This window comes from Cotesia glomerata, linkage group LG4 (genome assembly GCF_020080835.1).
Source record: "Cotesia glomerata isolate CgM1 linkage group LG4, MPM_Cglom_v2.3, whole genome shotgun sequence".
In the NCBI taxonomy this organism is placed as follows: Eukaryota; Metazoa; Arthropoda; class Insecta; order Hymenoptera; family Braconidae; genus Cotesia; species Cotesia glomerata.
The window spans coordinates 14,100,452-14,126,444 of record NC_058161.1 but is presented as its reverse complement, the minus strand read 5'-3'; the positions used below and the strand labels follow the sequence as shown (position 1 = coordinate 14,126,444).

Sequence of the window (25,993 nt, the reverse complement as noted above, 5' to 3'; positions counted from 1 at the left end):
CTACCTTACTGACAATAAAATAATTCGTATACAGGAATACTTTTTAATTCAATACAATACAAAAAATAATACTCAAAATAAATGCAGAATCACAAACAAAATGGAGGCACTTACTGAGAGTATTTGATGAAAATTAAGGGGTTTAATATAGTAAATATCACGTCTCGCCAAGCAGCTGATGAATATCGTCCATAATATCATCAACAGCCTCTGCAGTATCACCAACGTCATCTAGGGGATCATCTAAGCTTACTTCCTCCTGCTTGCCGTTTTCTTCTTTTCCATCAGAAGTGCTGTCACACAGCCTCAATTGGATGTCCTTTGCAGCATCGCCTGGTTTATGATCTTCTTTACCGACTGTCTGATCTTCTGTACCGACAGTAGAATTTTTGGCGCTAGAGCGCTTTAATTTAATAGGCTTGGAAGGTTGATCTTCGAAAATCTTCCTTTTTCTCGATTCCGTCGGTAATATACCATCAGATGGTGTTAAATCTTCATTACCGATGACTGATAAAGTCACTTGATTATCTAATGAGTCGTAATCTGAGCTGTTAGTCTCAAAAATAGCCTTTTTACGGCGTTTTATCTCTTCTAAAGTCAGAACTTCAAAGTCCATGCACTTCTCTTCCGTGTTTAGCTTCTTGGGAACAATTCTAGATGGCACATACTCTTCTCCCATTGGCTTATAAACTGGGTAAGAATAATACGCAGCTGTTTCTTCAACAATCTCATCAATCCTTTCTTCCTCGTAGGTTTTCTGCCGACGGAAGTTCAAAGGCGGCCGTGGAGATGGCGCTTGTGCTGATTTCTGCGGCGACGGGGTATTTCCTTCATTATCAGTCTCTGAAATAATTAATTAATACATATTAATAAAGGTTCATTTAAAAACATTAAAAAGAGAGGTAAATGAATTAAACGTTGATAATATTGCCCATAATATTTATTAATCAAAATAATGAATCAATAAATAATTAATATCAATCGCAGACAATAATCAGTTCTTTATCAAATAAATTTTTTAAAAATTTTTGATTAATCGTGGTTAATTTTGTAAAGAGATTAAAGAAAAATCCAAGAGAAAATTAATTGTATTAATGATTAGATAATCTCGATTAATCATTTTTATAATTGCTTTTACAATAAATATATTTTAATAAAAAAAATTAACCATCGCATAGGCAGTTACAATTTGCCGAGCTGAGAAAATTTTTTTAATATCAATATTAATTTATATTTATTTATTATATATATTTATACCATTGCAAAGTGTATGCAAATGCCACTACGAAGGTTTTACACGCTTGTTTATTAATTAATAATTCTAATTAATAATTAAATCAATAATTATCTAATTAATATAATTTTTGTTAATAAAAATTCTATATATTTTATTAAATAGTATTAATTACCTTTAATTGCTTTGAAAAAACAAAGAAAACACTTTTTTTCCTTTCTATCTATTTTTTTTTCATTAATTTATATTAATCGTCGATTAATCGCTTATTTTTTTAGTGACAACTTAAAAGGATCCTCCTGCCATCTGGATTGTTTTGTCAATCAATTAATCAACAAATTGTCGCATTAATCGGTCATAAATCGCCTTATTATCCAATATTGAGCCCAATTGTCCAATATACGACAATTGGAGCATTAATGAGTCAATTAATCGACTTATTACTGACTCAAATCATTAATAGACCATACAGTTCATCTATTTTAGACTAATGAATACAATAATGTTCGATTAATCGACATAAAAAGCGATTTTTAAGCCCAATTGTCTGATTAATCGACAATTGGAGCATTAATGAGTCAATTAATCGACTTGTTAAAGACTTAAATCATTAGTAGACCATACAGTTCACCTATTTTGGACTAATTAATTAATTGATGTTTGATTAATCGGCTTAAAAAATGATTTTTAACCCCAATTGTCAATTAATCGACAATTGGAAGGTTAATGACTCGATTTAGATCCAAATTAATGGACTTATTTGATCGATTAATTGATTAAGATATCGATTAATCAACAGATTAATCATGATGGCATATTAGTATAAAAAAAACGCCCGATTTCATTAAATTTAACTATTTTTTTTTATTTATTTAAATTGTTAATCAACTGATGTGATTATATGATTAATCAATCAATATATTTATTAATTGGAAGTATCATGTAACAAGCCAAAACATATGAAGGCATTGCAGCTTTGTGTTATTAATATAGTTTAATAATGCTGACGATTGTTTACGCTTTTGATAAATCCTTCAGGCTAATAATTAATTAATTATATTATTATTTTTTTTTATTATTTAATTGATTGGTAGTTTCTTTAAGCTGATAAATGAATGCGATAACAAATAATAGGATTAATATTTAATATGTGCATTTATCGTATGATTAAATATATATTTATATATTTATATGTCTCCTCGGTAAATTATATTAATATTACAAATATTTTAAATTTTAAGTGATTAATCACTAGATTGCGGTACATGAAGCGCAAATTAAAAATTTGAGAATTAATTGTGAAATTTTGGATGTTAATTAATCAGTTGAATAATTAATATGGCTGGTAATCAAATTGGTTAACGTAAATTGATAGTAAGGCACATAAGTACTCCAATTTGGTGATTTAATCACAAACAATTTAAAATATTCGATGTCAAGGGGATAATTGTGACAATTGGGGGATTAATCGTTCGATTAACTGGCTATTAATTGGTATTAATCAATTGGAAATGCATTAAATAATTGCTATTTATGGTCTAGTTAATAAAAATCGTGTTCAATTGTCATTAATTGCCTGTTAACTATCTCAAATTGTCGATTAATCGTTCAAATTGTTGAAATTTGATGATTAATTGGCTTTAAATTGGAGTTAATTAATTATAAATGTCATAAAAAGTTACTAATTATGTTCTTTAGGATGTTAACTATAATTAATCAGCAAAAAATTAATTTTAATAGATTGTTAACTATCTCCGATTGTCGATTAATCGTTCAAATTGTCGAAATTTACCAATTAATTAGCTTTAAATTGGAATTAATTAATTGTAAATGTTTTAAAAAGTTACTAATTATGTTGTTTAGGATGTTAACTATAATCAATCAGCAACAAAAAAATTTTAATGAACTGGTAATTAGCTCTAATTGTCGATTAATTATTTAAATTGTTTGAATTCCATTAATAATTAGCGAATAAACGTTATTAAACGGGTTTAAATAGAATTTAATGACCAATTAACGATTAATTTAGTGTTTGGAGTGTGATCTGTCAATTAATAACAAAAAAATCACAATTTAATGGTAAAAATTTTGATTAATCGGCAGTTAATCGTGTATCAATGCTTATAAATGCCAAAAATTGTGATTAATAGCCTATTAACGAATAATTAATCATAAAATCTAAATAAATTGAGGAGATTGCAAAAAAAAAATTGACAAAAAAAACAGCGCACGGCGCCATCTTGTAAATTAACTAATTAACAAATTAAATTTTGTTAAAGTGATTAATAACAATAATCAGTGTAATTTAAGAAAGTAATAGATTAAGTATCCATAAAATGTTAAACAATTAATTAATCGTGTAATTTGAAACCAGAAAAAAGAGGCCATTAATTATTCGTGCAATTGTTAATGGCCGTTAACTCAAAATAAATGAAAATTTCAATGGTAAATAATAGAAAATAAATTGTTAACCCACCATGGAACCCCCAACGTAACAACAAAAAATATAAAATTAATTGCACATTAAAATAAATCTCCGCCAGGCAAATGCATTAACCATCACGTTAACTTGTCATTAATCATCAATTATTCACCAGTCACCAGATAAATCAATTAATTATTGGATTAATCTTCGTTTTGTTTGATAAATCGCCCAATTGTCTCAATTGACGTCAAAAAAATTCAACTAATAGTCCAATTTTCGATTAATCACAAAAAAAATCTATAAAATGAAATATAAATAGCTAAAAAAATTAATTTATCAACAATTGGCTAATGGGTGACAAATTAAAGTCCTAATTGTTGAAAAATCATCAGATTAACGTCAAAAAAATTCTTTAAATGGCCCAATTGTTGATTAATTACCAATTGGTGCTACCAATTGGCCAATTGGTGTCAAATTGATTTACAAATTGGCCAATGAACGTCCCAATTGTTCAAAAATCATCAGATTAACGTCAAAAAACTCTATTTATAGTCCAATCGTCGATTAATCGACAATTAGAGCTACCAATTGGTGTCCAATTAACATCCCAATTGTTCAAAAAATGTCTCAATTGTTCAAAAATCATCATATTAACATAAAAAAAATTTTATTCATGGTCCAATTGTTGATTAATCACCAATTGGAGCTACCAATTGGCCAATTGGTGCCAAATTAACATCTCAATTGTCTAAAAATCATCAAATTAACACCAAAAAAATTCTAATTATGGTCTAATTGTCGATTAATTGCCAATTAGAGCTACCAATTGGCCAAAAATCATCAAATTAACATTAAAAAAATTCTATTTGTGGTCAAATTGTTGATTTATCGCCAATTGAAGCTGCCAATTGGCTAATTGTCTAAAAATCATCAAATTAACACCAAAAAAAATTCTATTTATGGTCCAATTGACGATTAATCGCCAATTGAAGCTACCAATTGGCCAATTGGATCCCAATTGTCTAAAAATCATCGGATTAACTCCAAAAAAAAATAGTATTCATATGTACTAGCCAATTTAAGATTAATGACTCGGTTAATCCAGATTAAATAATTGATTAATCTTTAATAAAAGTGCTCAGTACCTTCTCCAGGAAGTAAAACCGAGAAAAGGAAATGGATAACGTGATCTATTACTTGAACTATTAACGTCGGGTAAATTAGCCGTAGCAGAATTATGGGTAGTAAAATTATTATTCGGCAATTGGGGCTGATTCTGATTTTGAGTCTGAATGTTGGTAATAGTACGGTGACCGGGTAAATTAGAGAGAGTTGAAATTTGGGTAGTGTGTCCGAACAGCTGGCTGTGGTAGTTTGAGGGATTAACTTGCTGATGCTGATGCTGGCCACTCTGGAGTCCGTTGTGGTGAAGAGGATGCTGTTGATGCCGAGCATGTTGCTGGTGGGGGGGAATCCGTTCGATATCTATCAGCTGGTGACTACGAATCGGCAGAGCCGGGCTACGGCCCGGAGGATGCTGATGCTGATGGTGGTTCAAGTGGTTCAAGTGGTGATGGTGGTTCATGTGGTGATGCAAATTTGTCGACGTGAGGGACAGAGCGCCTGGCGTGAGATGATAGTGCACGTTGAAGGGTGCCGGTGGTGGGCGGCGGGGGGGCTAATAAAGCCTCATACCTTCGTTAAACCGGACTATTATGGGGTCCACCACTGACCCGCTGATAAAACTGCTTGATTCGCTACTCCCGTGGCCTACGCTACTCTCGCCACTGGCTTCTGCAAATTTTTCGCCATCTGCTGGAGGAAAATTTAGTTTTAAAAAAAAATTTTTATTATTAAGTATTTATATACTTTAAAATTAAAAATTAATTTCTAATAAATATTTAATTATTTAAATATTCATCAGTTACAATAAATTCTAAATTACCTGGACGATTAGACCATTCTTGAGTGACCGGTTTTGGTCCAGGAGTCTTACTAGGGTTGATAGTCGCTTCACTGGGAGCTGGTCGGTCAAGGGTGTGCAGAAATGGGCAGTGAGGCTTCTTGCACCCGCCGCGTTGGCTTTCCCAGTAGCACGGAATTGACTTACGATTTTTCTGTAAAAATTTTCATTAATTTTCTTAGACAAATTTATACTTATACTTATAATTTTTTTCAACCTAGGTATAAATATAATTGTAAACTATAAATAAATAAAATTTTGTATTATTAAATAATGATTTTCGTTAAATTGCACTGTACTTTCTTAACAATTGATGTTTTTGATAATATAAGCTCATCCTGATGTTACATTCATTAAGAGCTTTCATTTGAGTACCCACATGCATTTTTGATATATTTTTCATGTATAGATATATATAATATATATAAATATATGAAAAATTGATGTGGGTACTCAAATAAAAGGTCTTCATGAGTGTAACATCATGATGAGCTTATATCTTTAAAAATGTCAATAGTTCACAAGATACAAGGTCATTTCTTAATTATTAACATTTTTTAAGATATAAACTCATCCCGATGTTACATTCGTCAAGAGCTTTAATTTGAGTACCCACATGCATTTTTGATATATTTTTCATATATACATATATATATATAGATATATGAAATATATGAAAAATTGATGTGGGTACTCAAATTAAAGGTCTCGATGAGTGTAACATCATGATGAGCTTATATCTTTAAAAATGTCAATAGTTCACAAGATACAAGGTCATTTCTTAATTATTAACATTTTTTAAGATATAAACTCATCCCGATGTTACATTCGTCAAGAGCTTTAATTTGAGTACCCACATGCATTTTTGATATATTTTTCATATATACATATATATATATAGATATATGAAATATATGAAAAATTGATGTGGGTACTCAAATTAAAGGTCTCGATGAGTGTGACATCATGATGAGCTTATATCTTTAAAAATGTCAATAGTTCACAAGATACAAGGTCATTTCTTAATTATTAACATTTTTTAAGATATAAACTCATCCCGATGTTACATTCGTCAAGAGCTTTAATTTGAGTACCCACATGTATTTTTGATATATTTTTCATTTATACATACATATAATATATATAAATATATGAAAAATCGATGTGGGTACTCAAATGAAAGGTCTTGATGAGTGTAATGTCAGAATGAGCTTATATCTCTAAAAATGTCAATAATTTAAAAATTATATTGTATTTTGTCAAATTATGATATTTTTAAAGATATAAACTCATCTTGATGTTACACTCATCAAGAGCTTTCATTTGAGTACCCACATGCATTTTTGATATATCTTTCATATATACATATATATAATATATATAAATATATGAAAAATTGATGTGGGTACTGAAATGAAAGCTCTCGATGAGTGTAACAACGGGATGAGCTTATATCTTCAAAAATGTCAATATTTATCAACTTATCATCATAAATTGACTATTAGTGAGAATGATATGAAACTCTTAACAATATAGATTATTAAAAATTAATTAAACAAATAAAATTACTTTAAGCTCCATGTGTCGAAAGTTGCAATGTTCATTCATGCAATTGCCTTGCTGCCAATATGTACACATAACTTCGATTCCCAATGCTGATGGCTCATGTCTAAAATGGCAACTATCACCCTAAAAAAATTAATTAATTAATCAATCAATATATTATATATCATTTCGAATAATTGAAATGTTATTAATAAATAGTAGCTATGAATCTTCAATATATCATTTCAATTTTTATTAAAAAATTAATTGTTTTTTTTTTTTTTTTAATACAATAATTAGTTTAATTTTTTTTTTTTAATCAAAAAAATTAAAAATAATTATTTTATTATTAGAATAAAATATTTACAAAATTTTCTTAATTAAAAAAATAATTTTTTTAAACAAAAAATTTTATAAAAAAAAATTCAAAATGATTTTTTTTCAGATTAAAAAAAAAAATTTTTTTTTTTTAATATAAAAAATCACACTTGTTAATTTATTTAAAAAAAATAAAATTTTATTTTTAATAACTAGTAAAAATTTTCTTAATAAAAAAAATTCTATTTAAATAAATTTATAAAAATTAACAAATGTCAAAAAAAATATTTTTTTTTATTTTTCAATAAAAATAAACTCAGACAGTGCTCTATAATTAATACTGTCGAGTTAAAACAAAACAACTAAAAACTGTCGATGTGTGTAACAAGAAAAATTAATGAACAATATGGCGAACAATTTACAAATTATTCTGAAATGTATCAAGTGTATAAAATGTACATTAGCTTAAAATATATTTAAAAAAAAATAAATAAATTTAAAATCGGCGGAAAAATTTTTAAATTTTTCTACAAAATTAATGAATTAATTAAATAAATAAAATTAATCCATAAATTAAATTAACTTACTTTAGTGCACGTGGAGTAATAATAGAAATAACAGTCTTGGTTTTTGCTGCTCTGCTCCATATTAATTAACCTAAAAAAAATAAAAAAAATCAATTATAAAAATTACAACAATAAACAAAGAAGAAAAAAATTAAAGAAAAAATTTAATAAAAAATAAAATTGAAGGGAATTTTGGAGGTTAGTGATTTTGCTGGAATGAGATGAGAGCAATAATTAATGTAAATTAGTATTTTTGACAGATGGTTTATTGGAAAAGTATTACTCACTCTTTTTGCGGGGATTGAAACAAACTGGCAGTTGATTTTTCGGAAAATTTTTACTCCAAATAAACTTTAAAGAAAAACTATTTTTCAACAATTTTTTACGAGCGATTGCTCTGATTGAGCCAATGGATAAGATAAGCGCTTGTCTCGAGGGTTTAGTTGCAAGCTGTCTCACTCTTTCTCGAAGGCTCTGGCAATTGGGAGCGCTGATGACAGATGGCGGGACTGGGGTAAGTTCGTTTTAAAAATGGCGGGAAAAATTTGAATTTTAAAAATTTGTTTTATTTTATAATACTAAAGTTAGCCCATGAAATTTAAATTAGCCTACATCTAAGAATTTTTAGAATTTTGTTTTTATTCAAAAATAATTTTTAAAAAATTAAAACATAAATTTTCACATGTAGAAAATTTTAAAAATTATCCGTGGAATTTTTTAAGAATAGTTTTGTAGTTCTAATTTTTAATTTAAAAAAAAAAAATCAAAGAGTTTTTAGTGTCGGCTAACTATGAAAATCAAGTTAGCCGACGTTTTTAAGTTTTATTTTTTTTTTCAATAATTAAATTAGAACAAAAAAATTGTTTTTAAAAATTACACTTACAGTTTTTTAAGTTTTTTACAAATGAAATTTTTTTTTTTATTTTTTTGGAATAATTTTTTCAATACAAAAAAATTCTAAAAATTTTCAGATGTCGGCCAACTTAATTTTCATTTTTAATTTTATTGAACAATTAAATTAATTCTAATAAATTATTTTTAAAAAATTGCATTTTTAATTTTTTAAAATTTCTACATGTCAATTTTTAACTTCCCGCTAAGAAAATCTCAGATTTTCAAAAATCGGGAAGTTATTGGTTTTACCCCGTCTTACAAAAATCGAGTTTTCATCAGATCTCGACGTTTGAGGGTCACAGGAAGCTTCCCTGACTATCCCCGTGAGGGTGTCACTATGTGTGTTTGTGTGTATGTGTGTGTGTGTGTGTGTGTGTGTGTGTGTGTGTGTGTGTGTGTGTGTGTGTGTGTGTGTGTGTGTGTGTGTGTGTGTGTGTGTGTGTGTGTGTGTGTGTGTGTGTTTGTGTGTATGTGTATGTAAGTATGTAAACCTCTCATAACTATTGAATGGCTCCACCGATTCAATCGCGGTTGGCGCCATTCGAAAAGGCTTGTCCAAACTTAGATTTTGGATACAATTTGGATCGATTCGGACCGATAGATTTCGAAAAATCTAAAAAAAATTTTTTCAAAAGTGGTTTTTTGGAATAACTCGAACGGCTTTATTGATCAACTCCAAAAACTAATCAGCTTTAACCTTGAAAAACCACGTCAATCGCCGCTAATCCGGCCTAAACCCTCACTCTTAATTTTATCAAACTTACTACTTACTCCTAAAGCTCCTATATCTCCTAAAATATTGAAGATAGACCTATAATATAAAAACATTATTTATAGGAAATTTCCTAAGCTACAATTTTGGTTTCTTATAAATTTTTTCTAAACTCAATATTTTAGGAGTTATGATCACTTTTATACTGCCTATCCATAAAAACTACAAAAAATAAAAAACTCCTAAAATTCCTTTCAAAAAATTTTTTATTAACCTTCATACACCCACATAAAAACATTGCTGCCATTGCTAACCAAAACACAATTGTCTGTAGGATGAACACTGACAGAAACAACAGGAAACCTTGAATCGCCTTTGAGCCTATCCACGAGCTCCCCAGAAGCGAGGTCCCAGATGCATAGAGCGCCATCTGCGGAGCCGGACAAGACTCTAGAGTCTTGAGAGTCAACAGAGGACTCTAAACAGAGGTCGCTGGCCAGATGGCCCTTGAATTCGTTCAGGAGTTCACCGGAGTCCTTATCAAGGAGCCTGAGGGCGCCATCAGCGCAGCTGTTAAGAGTGCACTGTCCATCCCTGGTGAAGGACGAGCAAGTAACAGCATCTCCAAGGCAGTCTGTGGCAAGCTGGCCAACCCTGACGTCGTACCTCCTGATTCTAGCGTCGAAGGAAGCGGTCAGGATTTCGTGGTCGGAGATCCTGACACTCGAAATGGCGTCCTTGGCGTCGGAGAGAGTCTGGACCGGGTCCTGGGACCTGGAGCGCGCGTCCCACAGCTGGACCAAGTTGTCCCTGCCCCCGGAGACTATCAAGGTCGACTCTTCGCTGAATTTCACCGCAGCGACCCCACTCGCGTGGCCTCGGAACCTACGCAGAGGACTCGCCGTTGCTACGTCCCAGAGAATCACAGATTTGTCCAAGCCACCAGAAATTATCTGGCTGCTGTCGCAGGAGCTGTCCGCGTCCATTACTTCTCCGCCATGTCCGCAGTAAGTCTTCAGCAGGGCGCTGCGGTGAGGGTTGAACAGGTACAGCCGACGGTCGCTGTTACAGACGATGCAATAAGCTCCGTCGACATTGAAACGCACTGTCCTTACTATGCTCTTTGTCTTTAGAGTTTGCGTTAACTTGTACGCCATTTTGTCAGTGTTTTAGTTTTTAACCCTTTTTATTTTTATTATTTTGCTGTTTTAAGCTTCAGATATTAGCTGGGGACAGAATTAGTTAAAATAATTATTTATTTAATTAGTTAGTAATTATTGTATGGAGAATTCTTAAGTGTTTACTTACCCAGGTGTCTTTTGTTGCTCGGTTACCGTCAAAATGGCAGTTACCATCAAAATGGCAGAGAGAAGTGAGAAAATGTTGGTTGAAAATCCGCTAGATGGCGGCAGCTAATTATTTTTTATCAGCGGCGGGTAAGAAGCGTTTAATTTAAATTATGTCATGGTGTTCACGCGCATACGCGTTACTTTTACAATAATAATTAAATTTACGCAACTAAAATCGTGCATATGTAAAACATAACCTTTAATAAGTAGCACTTGTTTATTATTTTTTTTTAATTTATTTGAACAATAAAAATTGAATTATTGTTTTTTTTTTAATTGAATAAGAATTAAAAAAATGTTTTTTAAAAATTACAATAGTTACAAATTTTAAATTTTTCTAATAATTTAAAAAAAAAAAAAATAATTTTTTCTAAATTTAAATAACAGTGAAAATTTTAAATTGTGAGGTAATATTAAAAAAGAAAAAATAAAAGTAAAAGAGAGCGTATAAGATATTTTGTACCAAATTCTCAGTTGACATCCCTCACGGTTTTGGAAATGCCGTAAAGATTCGGTATTTATACGATATAAATGCTGTATTTTTACCGTAATACTTGAGTTATTTTAGCCAGTTTTTTTGTCGAATTATTACGAAATAAATTCAAAATATTTACGGCAATACAATAGAAAAATTACGGTATATTAACAGCATTTAAACCGTAAATGTACCGCATATTTACTGTATATCTGCGGCACTATTGCAGCAAAAAACCGGAAAAGAAGATCCCTACTTTCTATTACCGGCAAAATACCAAAAATCTGCTGCTTTACTACTATTTTTCAATAGCTTAAAATTTTTTTTATAATATAAATAATCATGAATAATTTTTAAGAGGTTGATAAATTAATTTCTCTGTTATTATTATTATTATCATTTTTTTTAGTCCAGACCGGAATTCGAACTCGGATCATCTACTTACGCGCTGAAGGCACTACCAGTTGAGCTGTCAGAGACACTATCCGTATCTATTTATAGTAATATTAATTACTATTAATTACTATAATTACTATAAATAGAGTAATATTTATTACTAATAATAATTTATTAGTAATAAACACAACCATCATCCATCTTACGGTAGAAAGCATTATATATCTTTAATTATATCAGTATAAACGCGGTAAAATTGCAGTATATATTTGGTATTTTTACCGTAGAAATACCATTTTATTATTGTAAAATTATAGTAATATTATAGTTAATACATAGATTTTTTACGGTAAAAGTTCTAGAGTTTTACGGTAATTTTATCGTATTATTTCTGAACTTTTCAGCAAAAGTACGGTAGAAATGCTGTATAACTATAGTAACAAAAACTGGCCAAAATAACCACAGAAATACCGTATTATTTCAGAATTATAACGGTTAATTTATGGTAAACGCATTAATACCGAAAATTTACGGTATTTAAAAAACCGCGAGGGCATCAAATGTATCATTTTAAAGTTTAATATTTAACTAGAATTTGAATTTGCGCGCGCAAGCGCGCACCTGACTGTAGCATTTGCATATATTTTCATGCTTATGATATATTCGACCAATCACGTTACGAATAGTTTGATGCCACATACATTTCATCTCAATTTTATATTATAATATTATAATAATATAATAATATAATATAATAATATAATATTAGGATAACTTATATATTTATCTATTATTATTATTACAGTAAATAAGATATAAAATGGATCCTGAATTAAATCCAACAACAACTAACAACTCACTGATGTATCAAGCCATCGAAGATGACAAATTGGAAGATCTTAAATTGTTATTAGAAAATGGAATTAATGTTAATGAACCGATAATCAGAGCTGGAAAATATGCTGGATTCACAGCATTGCATATTGCATGCATGAAAAATAAAGATGACATGGTGGAGTTACTAGTTAATGATTATAAAGCAGATGTCAATGCAATGTGTGCTGATGGGACTCAACCCATTCATTTGGCTTGTTTTTATGCACAAATAGACTATAAAGTCAGTTTGTTTGACGAATACGAAGAAGAAATAACAGGGATTAAAACAATAGAAATATTAGTGGAAGCTAATACAAATGTTGATGCTAAATTCGGACAAGAAATTTTTTTAAAGCACGTCAAAGACAGAGAATGGTGTCCCGATTTTGGTGAAAAAATGCCACTAGTTGCATATGCTGTTATTTATTGTAAACCATGGATAATTTCTCTTCTCAAAAAAGTCAACGTAGATATTATAAGCCTTGCAAATAAAACATTGCTAATGTACGCTGTTGAAAGCGAGTGTGATCGGTACATTCCAGACATTATGTCAAATGTTGAAGATCCTGGATTGATGGATAAGTTGATAAACCACCGCGATGATGATGATGTACCACTCACTCATTATCCACTGCATCCTAAAAAATTTGGAAAATTTCGATATCTTAAAAGGTTCGCTGGTACTGGTGGAGTGCAAGTCAACTCATATTTTTTTTCTAAGCTATCAAGTTGGGGAGCTGACATGTATGCACTTATAAACAATGACCCGGCAACATTTTTACCCAATCTATTAGCTTACAGAAGTTCTACTATACTGATGCTGGCTTTGCCTTATTATACTTCTATGTCATTATCTAGAGTTTTATACTACGCCACGCTTCCTATAGATGAAAATTCTGAGCATTTAATAAATACCAATTCAGAACGTAAGCGACTTAATTATCTAAAATCAATTAGAAGTGATCAAAAACGATGTATAGCTATTGTTATAAAAGATCTGGTCTTGAGGAGTTTATTCAGATCACCTGTTCCAGAACAACAAGTTAAATTGATGGATGAATTAATTGCCAGTGACGAATATTTCAGGAAGATTGTTGATGACTTCAAAAAAGATTTCATTGAAAAAGAATTCCAAGAACGCTTTATTGAATTCGGCGATAATAAAATGACAATGCATTATTTTTTAATGCAAGTTTTTGATGATAAAAAATTAAAAGTTTTGGCGCGAGAAGAGAATTTACCGGATGCCCTGGATAAAGTTATCAGGCAGAGTAATAATATCCCGAGATTTTTGTTCTATGAAATCTATCAAAATCCAATCAAAATCAGAATAATAAATGCTAAGGAAAGATTAAGACTTCTTAAAAATTTGAAAAAAATTTCATCACTTAGAGAAGCTATACCGTTACCGTTTGAAGTGGTATTAGATATTGTTGAGTATTTAAACAACAATCAGTTGAACGCATTTATAAGAGCATTTTATAGTTCGTAATTATATATCGAAACCAGTTTTAGTTTTAAAAAAGAAAATTTATTTTTCAATTATTATCAGTTTATATAAACAATTTTTAGGTTTCGCTATTTTTTTATAAGTATTAAATATTATTGTAAAAGAAATATTGTTGAAAACCATTAAATGGTTAAATGACCACAACTTTGATAATGGAAAGAACTAGAAATATAATCCTTGTATTAAAAAATAAAAATTTTGTTAATTGTATTTCTCTAATCCATAAAAAATAAAAGTTTTCCCTCAGCACTTAGTTAAAAAAATAATAAAATAATATTTTTAGTTACAGCGGTGCAAAATTTAATTTTTTTCTCTTGATAAAAAAATATATTCAAAGTTTTATTATGATTTTTTCGTACGCTTAAAGTTATTTTTAAAAAACATAAAAATTCAAATTTTTTTTATTAATATTTTAATATTGAAATTTTTTTATATCGCGTTTCAGATACCATAAGGGCATATACCGGCAAAAGGTCCTGGTGAAAAACCATAAGGGCATATAAAAAATTATTTTTCGGGAATCGACGTAGTTTTGTCCGAAATGGAGAGAAATGCTAAAAAAAAAATTTATATGCCCTTATGGCTTCCGGGACCCACCTCGGATGCCATAAGGGCGTAGCAAAAAAAATTTTTTTTGGGAATCAACTCATTTTTGTCTGAAACGTGCAGAAATGCAAAAAAAAAATTTTCGCCTAACTAAAAATTTTTTTAGATCTAGAAAAAAAAACCAGAATTTTTATTATACGCCCTTATGGCATCCGAGGTGGGTCCCGGAAGCCATAAGGGCGTATAAAAAAATTTTTTTTCGGTAATCGATGTATTTTCGTCCGAAATGTGCAGAAATGCAAAAAAAAAAATTTTATACGCCCTTATGGCACCTGTAACGCGATATAAAATTAGTATTAATTAATTTCTTTAAAAATTTTAATATTATATTTTTCTTAAAAATTTACTGTAATAAAAATTCTTAAAAAAAATTTTTTTTAATTAATTTTTTATATTGATATTTTTTAAGAAAATTTCTGTATTCAATTTTTTTATTGATATTTTCTAATAAAATTTCAAAATTGAAATTTTTTTATATAAAATTATTAATAAATTTCTTTAAAAATTTTAATATAAAATTTTTCTCAAAAATTAAATATTAAAAATTCTTTAAAAAAATATTTTTCAATTAATTTTTTATATTGACATTTTTTTTTATATAAAATTAGTAATAATTAATTTCTTTAAAAATTTTAATATTAAATTTATCTTGAAAATTCTTAAAAAAAATTTTTTTTAATCAATTTTTTATATTGATATTTTTTAAGAAAATTTCTGTATTAAATTTTTTTATAAAAAAATGTCAGTATTAAATTTTTATATTGACATTTTTTCATATAAAATTAGTATTAATTAATTTCTTTAAAAATTTTAATATTAAATTTTTCTTAAAAATTCTCTTAACAAAAATGTTTTAATTAATTTTTTATATTGACATTTTTTTTTTATATAAAATTACTAATAATTAATTTCTTTAAAAATTTTAATATTAAATTTATCTTAAAAATTTTTTTTAATCAATTTTTTATATTGATATTTTTTAAAAAAATTTCTGTATTAAAAATTTTTCAAAATAAATTTTTTTTAAGAAAATTTTTTTATATAAAATTATTAATTAATTTTTTTTTTAATTTTAATCTAAAGTTTTTCTTAAAAATTTACTATATAAAAAACTCTTTAAAAAAAAATTTTTCAATTAATTTTTTTTAAGAAAATTTCTTTATTAAATTTTTTTATATAAAATTAATAATTAATTTCTTTAAAAATTTTAATATCAAATTTAAAAATTTTTAAATTTAAACAACTTTCCCGCCAACTTTAAAGATGTCGCTTTAGTCGTCAGAAGGCCTTAAGAATACACAAAAATATCTATATATATAATATATATAAATATATAACATGCAATATCACAAAAGTTAAAAGCCAAGGTGAAAACAACTGAACACACAAAACACATAAATATATAAATACATAAATATATAAATATATAACATTTACCTCACAACTGGGGTTGTATCACTTGATCCCAATTGGCAGTTTAGTTCTTCGATAATTTCTTCGTTTTTCTAAATTGTGAAAAATAGACTTGAATTTTTATCTAACCTTAAAAAAAAAAAAAAAATTAATTAATAATAATTAACCTCAAAAATAAAGTGATGACAATTTTTACAATTTTGAGTGTAAAGATGACTGAAGATTAATTTTGTGATCAGCTGACTGGGTAATTAATTTTTGAATTAATTTATTTAATTATTTAATTTTAATTTGAGGTTATATTGATCCCTTTGCAGCTTTGCAGGTATTGCTGGTGAGTGGAGAGAGCTTGAGGAATTAAGATGGCGAACAACAGCGAGGTCTGGGTCCAGTGTTTCACCTGCTGCCTGACGCACCAAGGGCGCAGCTCCAGGAGTCAAAGTCAGCGCCAGAACGAAGCCAAGGGAAGACAGAGGCAGCGGCTCAGAATCGACAGGAGCATGATTGGCGCGCCGATGAACTTTCAGCACACCGGGCACATCGGCAGCGGAGACTTGGACATGGAGAGCGCGCATTTGTCCGTTATTCAGCACCAGATGCAGGGCAAGGGCGGCTACGAAGCTTCTTTTGGAGTCAAGGTACCTTGATGTGTGTTTTTGGAGTGTTTAAATTTTTTATTACAATTTTAAGCCCAACATTTGAACAAAAAATTAATTTTTTTTAATCCGAGCCCGAAATTAATACCAAAAATGAATTTTTTTAATTTTTGAGCCTAAAATTAATGGTAAAAGTTAATTTATTTAAATTTGAGCCCAACATTTTAACAAAAAATTAATTTTTTTAAGTTTCAGCTCAAAAATAATACTAAAAATTAATTTTCTTATTTTTTGAGCCCATAATTGATGTTAAAAATTAATTTTTTAATATTCGATCCCAAAACTAATGTTAAAAATTAATTTTCTCAATTTTTGAGCACAAAATTTTAATAATCAACTAATTTTTAGTGTTTGATCCCAAAATTGAGACTAAAAATTGATTTTTTTAATGTTTGAGACAAAAGATTTAGTAAACAATTCAATTTTTCATACTTGAGCTCAAGATTTTAGTAAAAAATTAAGTTTTTTAATTTTTGAGCCCACGATTAATGTAAAAAATTAATTTTTTTAAGTTTGAGCCCAACATTTTAACAAAAAATTAATTTTTTGATGCTTGAGCCCAAGAATTTAGTAAAAAATTAATTTTTTTAATTTTTGAGCCCAAAATTAATGTTACAAATGAATTTTTTAAAGTTTGAGCCCAAAATTGAAATTAAAAATTAATTTTTAAAATTTTTAAGCTCTAAAATTCAGTCAAAAATTAATTTTTTTAATTCTTGGCTCCATAATTAATGTTAAGAATTATTTTTTAATAATTGATCCCACATTTAATGTTAAAAATTAATTTTTTTAATTTTTGAGCCTAAAATTAATGTTAAAAATTAAGTTTTTTACGTTTGATCCCTAAATTAATACTGAAAATTAATTTTTTTAATTTTTGAGCCCAAAATCAATGTTTAAAATTAATTTTTTAAAGTTTGATCCCAAAATTAAAACTAAAAATTAATTTTTTTAATTTTTAAGTTCTAAAATTCAGTAAAAAATGAATTATTTTAATTCTCGGCTCCATTATTAATGTTAAAAATTATTTTTTAATAATTGAGCCTACATTTAATCTTCTTAAAAAAATAAAATCTTCTTAAAAAAATTAATTATTCAACATTTGAGCCCAACATTAACATAAAAAATTAATTTTTATTATTTGACCTCAAAATCGAGCAAAAAATTAATTTTTCAAATCTTGGATCTCAATAATGTAATTTAAATTAATTTTTTTTCAAAAATATGTACTTACTATATTCAATAATAAATTTAATTTATTTTTTTTCAGGCATGCTGAAAACCTGGTTAGTATTGACAAGAGTCTACACACTCGTGTAAATACAAGGAATAAATGAATCTTAATCCGTTGGACTACTTACCCCATACTTGAGACTGTTTCTCCATAAATGTTCACCCCGTAAAATTAATAGCCGCATCTTCACCCTGAAACGTCCAAATTATGCTCAAAATTAACGTTACAATTGACGCTTGTGCCTTCCATAAGGAATTGGAAATACTTGCTCACTAAGAAAACTATTTTTGCCATAGACGCATTAATTATACAAATTTATACTAATTCTTCCAGAAGATTGCTCATTACATTCAAAATAATGAGTGATTTGATAAAACATTTAATTAACTGCCGTGCGCAAGCTTTTTTATCGACTTTACAAATTCAAGTCTCGGTTTTTTAAAATGCGTTATTATTTATTGTATAGAATTTAATTTATATTAATTATTATAGAGTAGAAATTATGATTATTATTATTATTAATTGAGCATTAAAGATAGTGCAATAGGCGATCAAATTAATTTATACATTTTTTCCTATTTTTAATGTTTTTTTTCTTTAAAGTAATTTACTGTCTATTGTAACTTTTTTATGTACGAGGAATAAATTAAATTAAGCAATAATTATTGTCAAATTTTTGAGCCCAAAATAAATTTTTTATATTTTTGAGCCCAATATTTATGGTAATAATTAATTTTTTAATGTTTAAGCTCAGTATTTTAGTCAAAAATTTTTATATAAAGGTTTGAGCCCAAAATTAATTTTTTAGTTTTGTAGCCCTAAATTAATGTAAAAATTGTTTTTTTCGAGCCCAAAGTTATAATAATAAATTAATTTTTTAAAGTTTAAGTCGAAAAAATTAGTAAAAAATTAATTTTTCAATTTTTGAGCCCACAATTTTATTATAAAATTAATATTTAAAGGTTTGAGCACAAAATTTATAGTAAGGATTAATTTTTTAGTTTTTGATCCTATAATTAGTGTCGAAAATTAATTATTCAATTTTTGAGCCCAAAATTATTCTTAAAAATCAATTTTTCAATGATTGAGCTCAAAATTCCATCAAAAAACCAATATTTAAATTTTTGAGCCTAAAAATTTAGTAAAAAAATTACTTTTTCAATTTTTGAGCCCAAGATTAATGTCAAATATTAATTTTTTAGTGTTTGAGCCCAAAATTTCAACAAAAAATCAAGATTTTAATTTTTGAGCCCAAAAAATTAATTGTTCAATTTTTGAGCCCAAAATTAATGTTAAAAATTCTATTCTTAATGTTTGGTCCCAAAATTTCAACAAAAAATTAATATTTTAATTTTTGAGCCCAAAAATTTATTAAAAAATTAATTGCTCAATTTTTTAGCCCAAAATGAATGTTGAAAATTAAGTTTTTAATGTTTAAGCCCAAAATGTCAACAAAAAATCGATTATTTTTGTTTGAGTCCAAAATTAATTATTCACGTATTAGAGCCCAAAATTAATGCTAAAAATTAATTTTGTAATGATCGAGCTGAAAATTGACCTTGAAAAAAATTAATCAATATTTTTACACCAAAAAATAAAAACCCTCTTTATAAAATCCTAGCCCTCTTTATTTATAAAAAAATTACATAACAATTGTATAAAACCTGAAAAATTTCCTAGAACAGTAGAAATAAAACTCTAAAACTCCCGCTGAACCTTAACCAGAAATCCCTAGGTGCCTACAATTTAGCCTTGAGCAGTTCAATTTTTTTAGCAGCGCGCTTCTGAAGGTCCGGAAGCTTCATAGCGAGGCCCATGTTGCCCTTGATCTTGATCTTCCCCTGGAAGAAAGCCTGCTGGGGGTTCAACTTTCCAGAAATGAAGTCAACAATATCAGTGTCGCTAATAGTAAAGACAACATCGGGTTTTTCCTTGCCCTCGAATTCGACCTTGCCCTTGCCAGCCTTAGCATTGATGATCCAGTAGCCCTCAGCACCCCCAGGTCCGTTGATGATCTTGAATCCATAAACTCCGCGGAACTTTTCAATGAGCCCGTCTTCGTCATCCTGCATCGCGACTTCAAACACTTTGAAGACTTTGTTCGCCTGGAACTTCTCTGGAGAAACTTTTCCGCTGATGAAATTCATCTGGGGACCGCCAACGAAGCCTAGTTTGTACAACGCGACGACCACAGCGCCTCCTAGGCCGATGTTGTGCTGCAAAGCGAGCTTAGCTCCAGGAACTTGGCGCTTTCCAGCTTCGCCACGCAATTGCCAGCAGAGTTCAGCGCACTGGGCCAGCCCGGTTGCTCCTAGAGGGTGACCCTTGGAGATCAGGCCCCCGCTGGGGTTGATCACGTACTTCCCGCCGTAGGTGGTGTTCCCGGAGTCGATCAGCTGGGCTGCTTGACCTGGAGCGCAAAGTCCAAGGGCTTCGTAAGTTATCAGCTCGTTTGCTGAGAAGCAGTCGTGCAACTCGATAACATCTACGTCGGAAGGTTTGTAGCAAACCGAGCTAAAGACTTTCTCCGCGGCGTTTTTTGTCATATCGTACCTAGAAGTATTTAAAAAATAAAAAAAAAATTGTTTAAATACATCAAGGTGATCTTTTTGAATAGAAAATTATTTTTTAAATTTGAATTTTCGCGGAAGAGTGACGTAGTTCCTAATCCGGCGCGCAACGCCATCTTACAGAGACTCGCGAAATTATATCCATGCTTAAGGTGTTTTAAATAAATAGGCTTTATTTAGGTTAGATTTGTCGGGTAAATAAATTAATAAAAAAACAATTTTGTTCGAAAGTAATTAATAATTATTTGGGAAAAATAATAATTATTTAAAAGCGTGGACAGATATAAGGCTACTAAAGATATTTAACAATAGTTTACCGAACCCGGACATGTTGTTTGTTTCAAGCCTTAATCGAGCATACTTTTTATTTATTCGAGATTATTTTGCATTAATTAAAACAAACTAATATTATTAATTTTATAAAAGAATCAGTGATTAGAAACAAACTAGCCAGCCAATAAGAATGATTCTTACAATGTCATAAATTAACGAATTATTATATTATAATGTAAAAATAAGAATGATTTTAATTAATAGTATTGAAAATAAAATGGCTTAAATTACTAAATATTCAAATTTCTTAATTACTATGTAATACGAGGATTAGTTAATAAGAATCTAATCAAAATTTTTCGCGATAGAAAGTTGATGCTATTTAATAAAAAAAATCTTTTTGAATTTGAATTTTAGCGGGAGAGTGACGTAGTTCCTGATCCGGCGCGCAACGCCATCTTACAGATTTTTTCCGAACTAAATTTTTAAACTCTTGTTTTTTAAGCCTTTTTAATGACTTTTTATTAAATAATTCATTTATTTATCAAATTTTAATCACAAAATTAATAAAAATTCTTGTTTATGACACTTTTTTAATAAAAATTTAAATTAATCCACAGGAACTAAGTTCAAATTCTGAGTAGAGTATTTTAATTTTAATAAAAAATTATAAATTAATTCTTACCCAACAAGCTTAATACTGCTTTTTTCCGCAAAAGTAGATGGCGTGTCAGTAGTCATCTCCATAGCCAAAATTTCCACAGCCTGTTTTTGCAAATTGTGTTTCCTGACAAACTGCTCATTGGCCAGGACAACGGCGGCGCTGCCATCTGAAGTTGGGCAGCACTGAAGCTTGGTCAAAGGGCCAAAGACTTTCGGGGCCTTGAGAATTTCCTGGAGGCTGTATTTATCCCTAAATTGTGAATAGGGATTATTGACGGAATGAAGATGATTTTTATAAGCAATCTTGGCAAAATGCTCGGGCTTAGTTCCGAATTTTTCCATGTGTTCAATGGCGGCGTTGCCGAACAACTGGGCAGTGATTGGTCCGTCGGAGATTCCGGCCAGCTCGGACATGAGTCCCACGTGCTTGTCCATGGGGTTGGTCCGGTCGAGGAACTTGGAGGTCAGCGAGCCACGTTCCATTTTTTCGAAGCCAACTGCGAGGGCGCAGTCAGCGCGCCCAGACTCTATCATCTGTTTGGCAACCATCAGTGCCGAGGCGCCAGTCGAGCAATTGTTGTTCACGTTGAAGATCGGGCATCCCGTCAGGCCCACTTCGTAGAGGGCGCGCTGCCCACAGGTTGAGTCGCCATACACGTAGCCAACCGCTGCCCCTTTTATTGAGTCGTACGGCACTCTAGCGTCTTGCAGCGCTTTTGTTACCGACTCTTTCACCATTTCCGGATAGTCGAAGTCATCACGGGTTCCAGGCTTTTCAAACTTTGTCATCCCTACTCCCACGACGTACACTGGGTCTCTTCGAATCATTTTTTCTGCAATATTAATTAATGGTCAAAGATTGGCCGGATTAAGAATTTTTATTATTTAATAGAGAATTGTATTGAAATTCAAATTTAAAAAGATTTTTTTAAATAAATAGCACTAATTTTTTATCGCAAAGATTTTTATTAGATTATTATTAATTAATCCTCGTATTACATAGAAATTAAGAAATTTGAATATTTATTCATTTATGCCATTTTATTTTCAATACAATTAATATCATTCTTATTTTCACATTATAATATAATTATTCGTTATTTTATGACACTGTAAGAAACATTCTTATTGGTCGGCTAGTTTTTTTCTAATCACAGATTCTTTTATAAAATTAATAATATTAGTTTGTTTTAATTAATGCAAAATAATCTCGAATAAATAAAAAGTATGCTCGATTAAGGCTTGAAACAAACAACATGTCCGGGTTCGGTAAACTATTGTTAAATATCTTTAGTAGCCTTACATCTGTCCGCGCTTTTAAATAATTATTATTTTTCCCAAATTATTATTAATTACTTTCGAACAAAATTGTTTTGTTTCTATTAACTTATTTACCCGATAAATCTAACCCAAATAAAGCCGTTTATTTATTTAAAACACCTTAAACATGGATGTATTTCCTCGAGTCTCTGTAAGATGGCGTTGCGCGCCGGATAGGGAACTACGTCACAGCCCCGCGAAAATTCAAATTAAAAGAAATAATTCTCTATTTAAAAGTCAATTAAATATTAATTAATGGTCAAATATTGGCCGGATTGAGAATTTTTATGAATTTTTTCTAAAATTAATATTTTAGGAGTTATAACCACTAAAGGTAAAAGCCCTAAATATTGACGCTATAAGAGACAAAGTTATGATTTGTTTTTTTTTTTAGCAATCAAATATCAATATCGTTGAATTTTGTTTGTAGCTCAAGTAATGTTTTTACTAATAAATTTCTTTTTTTAAAATGATAATCAGTGATATTTACTAATTAATTTTAAATAATTAAATAGAGTATTCTTACACCAATTATTGACAGGTTAAAAAACTGATTGATCTAATTATTGACATACTTAAGCCCCAATTATTGACACCTATACTAATGCCTAGAATTATCTGCTTATTCTCATTTATCGAAACTAATTAAGTAATCAATATTATTAAAGTTTATTAATAATAATTTCCATAAATGATTAATTACTATTAAAAATATAAAAATTAATTTAAAAATAATTTATTGAATCAAGAGTTCAAACTCTTACAGTTAATTTTTTAGGTTAAAGTCAAAAAAAGGCGTGATAGCGCTGTCAACTGTCAATATGAGATTCAACTTAAAAATTATCAGCTAGTTATTGACACCCATTATTTAAATATTATAAAGGAAACAATTAATTTCGATTATTCAATTTTATTAATTTTTCATATATTGTTAATTAAAAAAAAAAAAAGATGATATAATTAGATGAAGAAATTAATTTAAACAGCTTTTAAAAAAATAGCTTCTAATGAAAGTTGTTAAGAAAGACACTCGTAAGGTTTGATAGTGCTAATTTTATTTTTAAATAATTAATATTTAATATTAACGGACAGTAATTTTTTCAATTTTTTAATTAATTACAATTTAATAAAAATTTATATCTATATAAATATAAATAATGCTGTGAAGCGGGAAAGAATAGGAGTTACGGTAATTATTACGTGAAGCGTTCCACATTCACGTAACAGGATAATGGGAGGGAAGGGATTGGAACAGGATTTGGAGAAGATAATCTTAATGTGAGTGTATAGAATATGCGAGAAAAATTATTAGATAGCTCGGACTGGGATTCGAACCCAGAACCTTCCGAAGACATGTCGGCTACTCTACCATTTGAGCTATCCGCTCTATACTAAATTTCCATTCGCTTATTCTATATACATTAAGCCACACCGTCCATCTTACGGCAAGCATTTTTACAAATATAAATAATGCTGTGAAGCGGGAAAGAATAGGAGTTACGGTAATAATATTTTATATAAATATAATAACTATAGTTATTCTTATTACAGATAAGTATATTTAAAAATAATTTATGGAGTCAATAATTAGACCCCTGTTAATAATTGGGTCTTTTGCCTTATATACAAACAAGTAAATTTAACATACTAAAAAAAAAAAATTTTTTTTTTTTAAATAATTTAATAAAAATTTCCAACTCACCGGAATGTAAATATTAATTACACAATTATCCACTGAATAATCAAAAGCCGTGGCAAATTAAACACGATACCTCTGAAATAAAAATTCAAAAATTTCAACTATTAAAAACTTAAATAATTAAAATAAGTAAAAACTTTCACTCGATAATTACCTGGAATATTTTTCCTAATTTTCGGAATAGAAATAAGTGATAAATTAACGATAAATAAGCAAACGCCTTGATTGGACTTTGGATACTTGTAGACACTTTTATTTCTGATTTGCAGATCGATTTAATTTTTATAATTATTTATTTTATCGAAGTATCAGCGACCTTTGACCGGTCTAACAAGTTGGCAAAAAATATATTAGACTTGTTTGGAGTTTTAGATGCTTTACCAATATTTAAATGGCGTAATTATTTATTTTTTGCTGGCACTTGTAATTGTGATTGATAAATAATGACAAGGTGATGTTATTGAATACAGTTTGTGCGGGAAATTACTAGCAGCGCTCTTTTAAAAAATTGACAGATCTTTTGGCGGGGAATTTAAATTTGAGAGATTTTTTTAAGAGGGAATTTTTTTGCATAATAATAATCATTTTTAATGATTCAATTAATCAAAAATTGTTAAATGTCTGCTAACTTTAGTAATATTGGTCTGATGATTTAAAAAATGAATTTTTTAATTTTTGAGCCCAAAATTTTAGTATAAAATTAATATTTAAAGGATTGAACTTAAAATTTTAACAAAAAATTAATTTTTTAATTTCTGAGCCCAAAATTTATCGTAAGGATTAATTTTCGAGCCCACAATTAATGTTAAAAATTAATTTTTCAATGTTTGAGCCAAAAATTATAGTAAAAAATTAATTATTTAATGTTTGAGCCCATAATTAATGTCAAAATTTAATTTCTTAATGTTGGAGCCCAAAATTTTAGTGAAAAATTGATATTGAAAATGAATTTTTCATTTTGATCCCACAATTTTAGTAAAATGAATCAATATATTAATGTTTGAGCTCAAAAATCTCGTAAAAAATTAATGTTTTAACTTTTGAGCCCAAACTTATTGTCAAAAATTAATTTCCTAATGTTTTGAGCCCAAAATTTCAACAAATTATTAATTTTGCAATTATTCAGCCCAAAATTATAAGAAAAAATTAATTTTTCAGTTTTTGAATCCAAAATTTCAATAAAGAATCAATTTTTTAATGTTTGAGTCCAAATTTTGAGTAACAATTCAATTTTTAAGCCCAAATTTCAGCAAAAAATTAACATTTTAATTTTTGAACCCACAAATGTATGGAAAA

At 28.8% G+C, this 25,993-nt stretch overlaps 6 protein-coding genes across 10 annotated transcripts; 2 read left to right on the top strand and 4 right to left on the bottom strand.

The window, feature by feature from the left end:
* Nucleotides 1-32: 32 nt before the first annotated feature.
* Nucleotides 33-8,510, bottom strand: LOC123264258 (zinc finger CCCH domain-containing protein 11A-like). 2 transcript variants are annotated; one of them, XM_044727453.1, is made up of 6 exons: nucleotides 8,339-8,510; nucleotides 8,073-8,142; nucleotides 7,192-7,311; nucleotides 5,605-5,776; nucleotides 5,355-5,471; nucleotides 33-843 (listed from the first exon to the last, which is right to left on the bottom strand). In XM_044727453.1, exons 2-6 carry the CDS (start codon nucleotides 8,130-8,132, stop codon nucleotides 158-160), a joined length of 1,155 nt encoding a protein of 384 aa, XP_044583388.1. In that variant the 5' UTR covers nucleotides 8,133-8,142; nucleotides 8,339-8,510; the 3' UTR covers nucleotides 33-157. The 2 variants fall into 2 exon arrangements, with proteins under 2 accessions (XP_044583388.1, XP_044583387.1); XM_044727452.1 differs by having other exon boundaries at nucleotides 5,355-5,474; nucleotides 8,339-8,509.
* Nucleotides 2,674-5,359, bottom strand: LOC123264260 (uncharacterized histidine-rich protein DDB_G0274557-like). The gene has a single exon (XM_044727457.1). It carries the CDS (start codon nucleotides 5,242-5,244, stop codon nucleotides 4,798-4,800), a length of 447 nt encoding a protein of 148 aa, XP_044583392.1. The 5' UTR covers nucleotides 5,245-5,359; the 3' UTR covers nucleotides 2,674-4,797.
* A 1,395-nt stretch (nucleotides 8,511-9,905) lies between the features above and the next one.
* On the bottom strand, nucleotides 9,906-11,078 carry LOC123263669 (WD repeat domain-containing protein 83). Of its 2 annotated transcripts, none has more exons than XM_044726586.1 (2): nucleotides 10,966-11,078; nucleotides 9,906-10,883 (listed from the first exon to the last, which is right to left on the bottom strand). In XM_044726586.1, the coding sequence occupies exon 2, from the start codon at nucleotides 10,812-10,814 to the stop codon at nucleotides 9,927-9,929; it is 888 nt and encodes a 295-aa protein (XP_044582521.1). In that variant the 5' UTR covers nucleotides 10,815-10,883; nucleotides 10,966-11,078; the 3' UTR covers nucleotides 9,906-9,926. The 2 variants fall into 2 exon arrangements, with proteins under 2 accessions (XP_044582521.1, XP_044582522.1); XM_044726587.1 differs by having other exon boundaries at nucleotides 9,906-10,880.
* A 320-nt stretch (nucleotides 11,079-11,398) lies between these two features.
* On the top strand, nucleotides 11,399-14,295 carry LOC123263668. Its single transcript, XM_044726585.1, has 2 exons — nucleotides 11,399-11,488; nucleotides 12,679-14,295. Exon 2 carries the CDS (start codon nucleotides 12,698-12,700, stop codon nucleotides 14,243-14,245), a length of 1,548 nt encoding a protein of 515 aa, XP_044582520.1. The 5' UTR covers nucleotides 11,399-11,488; nucleotides 12,679-12,697; the 3' UTR covers nucleotides 14,246-14,295.
* A 1,920-nt stretch (nucleotides 14,296-16,215) lies between these two features.
* LOC123263670 (CDC42 small effector protein homolog) lies at nucleotides 16,216-18,834 on the top strand. Of its 2 annotated transcripts, none has more exons than XM_044726589.1 (3): nucleotides 16,216-16,529; nucleotides 16,608-16,920; nucleotides 18,209-18,834. In XM_044726589.1, exons 2-3 carry the CDS (start codon nucleotides 16,645-16,647, stop codon nucleotides 18,215-18,217), a joined length of 285 nt encoding a protein of 94 aa, XP_044582524.1. In that variant the 5' UTR covers nucleotides 16,216-16,529; nucleotides 16,608-16,644; the 3' UTR covers nucleotides 18,218-18,834. The 2 variants fall into 2 exon arrangements, with proteins under 2 accessions (XP_044582524.1, XP_044582523.1); XM_044726588.1 differs by having other exon boundaries at nucleotides 16,217-16,529; nucleotides 16,600-16,920.
* A 948-nt stretch (nucleotides 18,835-19,782) lies between these two features.
* LOC123263667 (sterol carrier protein 2) lies at nucleotides 19,783-25,153 on the bottom strand. 2 transcript variants are annotated; one of them, XM_044726583.1, is made up of 4 exons: nucleotides 24,852-25,153; nucleotides 24,701-24,772; nucleotides 21,701-22,511; nucleotides 19,783-20,725 (listed from the first exon to the last, which is right to left on the bottom strand). In XM_044726583.1, the coding sequence occupies exons 3-4, from the start codon at nucleotides 22,504-22,506 to the stop codon at nucleotides 19,912-19,914; spliced, it is 1,620 nt and encodes a 539-aa protein (XP_044582518.1). In that variant the 5' UTR covers nucleotides 22,507-22,511; nucleotides 24,701-24,772; nucleotides 24,852-25,153; the 3' UTR covers nucleotides 19,783-19,911. The 2 variants fall into 2 exon arrangements, with proteins under 2 accessions (XP_044582518.1, XP_044582519.1); XM_044726584.1 differs by lacking the exon at nucleotides 24,701-24,772 and having other exon boundaries at nucleotides 21,701-22,510.
* Between the last annotated feature and the right edge of the window lie 840 nt (nucleotides 25,154-25,993).

Bases quoted from the DNA above. Each gene is read 5' to 3' on its own strand.
- LOC123264260 (XM_044727457.1), bottom strand. From the start codon at position 5,244: ATGAACCACCATCACCACTTGAACCACTTGAACCACCATCAGCATCAG.
- LOC123264258 (XM_044727452.1), bottom strand. From the start codon at position 8,132: ATGGAGCAGAGCAGCAAAAACCAAGACTGTTATTTCTATTATTACTCC. The intron at 5,777-7,191 runs GTAATTTTATTT...AAATTTTTACAG, and splicing joins TTCGACACATGGAGCTTAAA to AAAAATCGTAAGTCAATTCC. The intron at 5,475-5,604 runs GTAATTTAGAAT...ATTTTCCTCCAG, and splicing joins AGAATGGTCTAATCGTCCAG to CAGATGGCGAAAAATTTGCA.
- LOC123263669 (XM_044726586.1), bottom strand. From the start codon at position 10,814: ATGGCGTACAAGTTAACGCAAACTCTAAAGACAAAGAGCATAGTAAGG.
- LOC123263668 (XM_044726585.1), top strand. From the start codon at position 12,698: ATGGATCCTGAATTAAATCCAACAACAACTAACAACTCACTGATGTAT.
- LOC123263670 (XM_044726589.1), top strand. From the start codon at position 16,645: ATGGCGAACAACAGCGAGGTCTGGGTCCAGTGTTTCACCTGCTGCCTG.
- LOC123263667 (XM_044726583.1), bottom strand. From the start codon at position 22,506: ATGATTCGAAGAGACCCAGTGTACGTCGTGGGAGTAGGGATGACAAAG. The intron at 20,726-21,700 runs GTAAGAATTAAT...AAATACTTCTAG, and splicing joins AGCAGTATTAAGCTTGTTGG to GTACGATATGACAAAAAACG.